Source organism: Frankliniella occidentalis, unplaced genomic scaffold (genome assembly GCF_000697945.3).
Source record: "Frankliniella occidentalis isolate FOCC.00 unplaced genomic scaffold, Focc_3.1 Scaffold46, whole genome shotgun sequence".
In the NCBI taxonomy this organism is placed as follows: domain Eukaryota; kingdom Metazoa; phylum Arthropoda; class Insecta; order Thysanoptera; family Thripidae; genus Frankliniella; species Frankliniella occidentalis.
The window spans coordinates 714,217-718,940 of NW_026267176.1; the positions used below are offsets into that span (position 1 = coordinate 714,217).

Consider the following 4,724-nt stretch of genomic DNA (forward strand, 5'->3'; position numbering starts at 1 on the left):
TCCTGATGTGCCGTCGGCCCCTCGCAGCTGGCTGGCTGGACGCCTTCGCTCCTGACGGCGACGGGCTGGGCGCCGACACCCCCGTCGCCATGGCGGCAGAGCCGTCGAGTCGGGGAGACATCGCCCTGGACATGGAGAGGGCGCCCGCCAAACCCGAGGAGGCGATGAGCTGGGCCGGGAGCGGCCTTCTAACAGCCGCCGGCAGCGGGTTCGTTGGCACTCCGAACGACACGCCACCCTTCAGAGAAAACATGGGGTGGTTTACGATTTTCCTTTTCCTTCCCGCGGATTGCTCGAACAGATCAACATACGGCCTGCACTGCTGGGAGACGCCCAGCAACGTGCCACCGTCCGCCCCCTCTACCCCAGAGAATGGGGGTACCCTCGCCTTGCGGGACATGTACCCTTTCATGGCGGAGCCCTTGCCGCCACCGCAACATCTCGAACAGGTGCTGCTGGGTGGGGTGATGGATGTTTACCGCGAAACAAAGAGTACAGCCACCGCACGATAGGTGTACTCGACCATTAGTCATACAATGCTTCGCCACCTGCCAACGACGAGCAAATCTCCCCCCCCTCCCTCTCTCCAATGAAAAAGACGGCCCAGGAACATTCCGTGTAACTTTGTCGCAGCCGATTGCTGAGGACCAGCTACAGGATCTGACCAACTGGCTGCTTTCCTCCGTCCAACACAAGCAGAGCTCTCTCCTGATGCTAGACGAGTTTCAGCCCCTGGCACAGCCTCTCGACGTGCAGGTGAGGACTCCTAGGCCATTCCTTTGGTCACTTCGAATGACGACGGCCGGCCAGAAACATGCTCTCCTTGTGCCCCAGCCCGAGAGCGAGCCGCAGCCGGCGCACGGGAGCGTGGTGGCCTGGCCATCCAGGGAGGTGCGCTCTCTGATCGCGGGTGCGCTGGCCGCGCCCCTGCCGCCCGCCGAGGAGGTGCTGGTGGCGGCGGCGGGCAGGAGCCACCAGGACTCGTCCGTCCTCCTTCGCTGCGTGACCTGCGGCGCGCCCTTCGACTGTGGCCTTAGGACCTGCCGCTGCGCCGCGCCCAGGGCGCGCAAGGGCAGCAGCAGCCTGCTGCAGAGGCTGCGCTCCGCCGCCTCCAAGCACGCCCGGAAGAAGGCCGGCGGCGCTCACAGCTCGGTACAGGTCCGTACGGCGCAGAATGATCGGGTATGTCCGAGATACCTGGCGCTTTCCTAGAGCTCAGCTCTTGCAGGTCATATGGGAGAACGAGGAGGTGGTAGGCGGCAGCGACTCCGAGGGCTCGGGAGGCTCTGACATGGACGTTGACGGGGCCGGCGCGGAGCAGCCCGTGATCGCTGAGCAGCAGACCAGTGCCAAGCGAAAGACGAGCGGCGGACAGCCCGGCGGCAAGAGGCCGCGGACAGCGCGGCATGACGCGGTGGAGGTACGTGTCTGGCATCAGCTCTTCGTCGACACGGCCAAGTCCGCCGACCAGCCACCACCTCGTAATGTCCAGGAGAAGGGCAGCCGCCAGGCGTCCCGCGGGGGCGGACAACGGGGGCGGCCGCGGGGGCGGGGGCGTCCTCCAGGGCGGCGTGGTCTGCGCGTTGGGGGGCGGCCCGCTCGCGGCTCGGGGGCGGCGTCCGCGGCGCAACGTGGCCGGAGCGGGAGCCGCCGGTCGAGCAGGACGACGCGGTCCGGCCAGCGGGGACAGCGGAGGCGCTCGTCGTCCAACCGCGTCGCCAGGCGGGGGCGCAGCGCGGGGAACAGGTGGGCGAGTGGACAGCCCAGCTGGGCAGCTGCACGGACAGACTGACCGGACCGGGGCTCGTGCGCAGGTGCTCGGAGTGCGGGCGCGCCATGCCCAAGCTGGGCTGGCTGTCCATGGTGGGTCGCGCCATCAAGCGCGCCCTGGGCGGCGGCGAGCGGCCCTTCTGCAGCACCTGCTGGCGGAAGCTGCCCCAGCGGCGGCGACGGGGGTCCCAGCAGCAGCAGCAACAGCAGCAGCCTCCGGTCGTGCCGCCCCCGCAGGGCGCGCAGGGCGAGCTGTGCGACCAGCCCCCGGCCGCGGCCGCGCAGCAGCAGGCCAACCCCGCGGCGTGACGGCACCGTCCAGTGACACAAACACCGGGGGCTTCCCTTGTACCGCGCGGTACCCACTTGGCATGTTAGTTTCCACGAAGATGCGCCCGTCGGGGAGCTGTTTGACACGAGTCGCGTTGCGAATGCAAACAAACTGCTGTGCCCTGCCGCTCTGGGACTCCAGCTCGGCTGCTCGATTCGTTTCAGGACGCACCGGGACGCGGCACTACGCGGCCATCGCCAGGAGCGCGCAGGGGCGTCACGCGGGCCCTCTGCTTTGTCTCCATTGTGGCCAATAAACGCGCGTGACAGTGTGACGGCGCACCCGGGGCCCCCGTGGTGCAATCCGAGGAGTGGGTGTAGTGTGTGTTATCCCCACGGGTGCCCTCTGCTCATTCAAAGAACAGACTTTGTCGACTTGTTTTCGCCTTTTGTTTCCCCCACTGGCGGCACAAAGACTTTCCGGTAGCCCGCTGATGTCCGCCCATTGTTTGTTTGGAGCGACGACAAGGTCCAGTTCTAATTGATACGCGACGCCCTTACGGAGGCGGGCTGCTGATGGCACATCATGCGCCGATTACCAGGAAAAGCCGCCGAACCGCTGGACCCGCCGGACCGACCCACAGCCCAGAACGGTGCAGGGGTGGTTCCGCTGTGAAAAATGTCAGACTAACTGCAAATTCGAGCTCAAAACGGTCACCTGCTCTCCTTATACTCCCGTGCTAGAGACCGGTAATTAGGCAGTTTGCCTACATCACTGGAAAACTAATGTGACATGTGTCAGAAAACGTGGTGGTCCTAAACTGGCCGCATCAATTGACGTGAGACGTCATTAGTTTTTCCAGTGATACGAGGGTGCTGACAAACCCGCTCACTTCTGTAGTTATGCAGTACCGCATTCCTGCGTGCGGGCGGGTTGCCTACTCGCTCCGCTGCGAATACCTTATAGGTCTTTTGAGGCCTGGGTTTTATGGCCATGATGACTAGCTTACGATACGGGCGACTGATAATGAGCCGTCACCGCGTCGGCCCTTTCCCATGGCCGTGGCTTGACGCTCCGCGACGCTCCGAGCCGCGGGGTGCGGTCATTGGAGAGGCGGATCGCAAGCTTGCATTCTGCGTCTGGCGCGAATATTTAAAGGCCTCTAGTGCTCGCTACAACAGCTCGACCCGTAAAGAGAGGCGCCGTGGACAGGAGCGATAGGCAAGCGCACTCGCACTCGTACCGGGTGATGCAGAGAAGACGCAGGTGCCGGCGGGTTTGACTACCCGCTCTGCCCATAACGCGCCAGCCCCTTGGGTAGGCAAACCCGCACGCACCTGCGTCGTCTTTGAATCACCCGGTACGTGTGATTACAGTATATCAGCCACCCGGTGCAAGTCGTCTACATAAGGGCGATAATATTTCGTGCCCCTCATTTCACTTTTAAGATGTGAGTGGATTTAAGGGTACCGAGGTGACTGACTCGCGCCATGCACTTTCGTAGTTATGCTGTACCACATTCACAAGCAAAGCGAGCGAAAACCCATAGTCAAACTTGCGTTAAATGACGTATGTCGTTAGTCCCCGAAGGTTGGGAGAGCAATGCACTGATGCCCCCCCCCCGCCTCGTGTTGACGCTCCTGGGTGCTACGCCCTTTCATCGGGGCACGCTCGCTACAGGTGGCAGCCAAGTCGTTTCCTGAACCCCACCCTCGTCTCCTTCCGAACATTCGCAGAGGGTTTAAGTTAGTTCATTCCTCGGTAAGGGTCAGGGTGCTTCGCCCGACTCGCTCATCACAATGGTGATTAATTAGCCAGGTGCTTCGCACCGAACACATCTGTACTACATAACGCGATCTTAAAATTGGTAGTCATGAGATTTTCCCCCTTTTGTATAATCAGCTTATGAAGTGGGGTCGTTGCGAAATCGCGAAATTCTCCGAAGTCACTCACACATACTGTATCGCATAGCTCCTATACGACCTTCGACCTACAAACAGGCCGGTGCGGGCCGGTGAGGGTCCAAGTTTAGCCACTTGAGTTGCCTTTCTATTCCTTTTCTACTCGCTGCTGCAGCGGCCACGGTGGCTCCACGCCCGATAAGTAAGAATGCGCGCTGTTCATCTGAGCCATTATAGATGCTGATGAGACGCCCCCCGCACCCCTCCCCCCCGACCCACCTCTCCATCCGAATAACAAGGCGTTTTATTCCAGGCCGTGGATGTGTCCGACGGGTCGGTCACTACCCGGAATCGCTTTCTTCTGCTGCTCCGTTGTTTTCCTTCTCCATGGCAATTATGCACGCGACGCGTCACGGCGCGGGAGGGGGGTGGGGAGGGGGAGGACGCGCGGAAATAGAGACGAGCACACTGAGACAAAAACGCGCCCGGGCAGCAGTCACAAAGGTAGCTATCGCAACGGGAGGGGCCGTCGATAACCGACAAGAACACGCTCGCGATTTCACTGTTAAAAATGTTTTTGAAATTTCATTACGCAGTAAACATTAATTTTAATAAATTTGTCATGAAATTTAATCCCGGTAAGATACGGTAAACTACTATGGTTACGGCCTGTAAAATCCGTTAGTTGGTTGAGGAGTTGATGCAATAAGGGTTAGAGCGAAACAAATTTCTTTTAGAAAGTTGTCAATTTTTTAATAACATGTGTTATGAAATTTCATTAC

General features: G+C 60.6%; 1 protein-coding gene across 1 annotated transcript; it reads left to right on the forward strand.

Moving 5' to 3' along the window:
- Window positions 1–29: 29 nt before the first annotated feature.
- On the forward strand, window positions 30–2,475 carry LOC113217693 (uncharacterized). Its single transcript, XM_052267092.1, has 8 exons — window positions 30–208; window positions 302–449; window positions 634–756; window positions 835–1,158; window positions 1,229–1,420; window positions 1,493–1,746; window positions 1,815–2,143; window positions 2,266–2,475. The coding sequence occupies exons 1-7, from the start codon at window positions 90–92 to the stop codon at window positions 2,077–2,079; spliced, it is 1,425 nt and encodes a 474-aa protein (XP_052123052.1). The 5' UTR covers window positions 30–89; the 3' UTR covers window positions 2,080–2,143; window positions 2,266–2,475.
- Window positions 2,476–4,724: the final 2,249 nt, after the last annotated feature.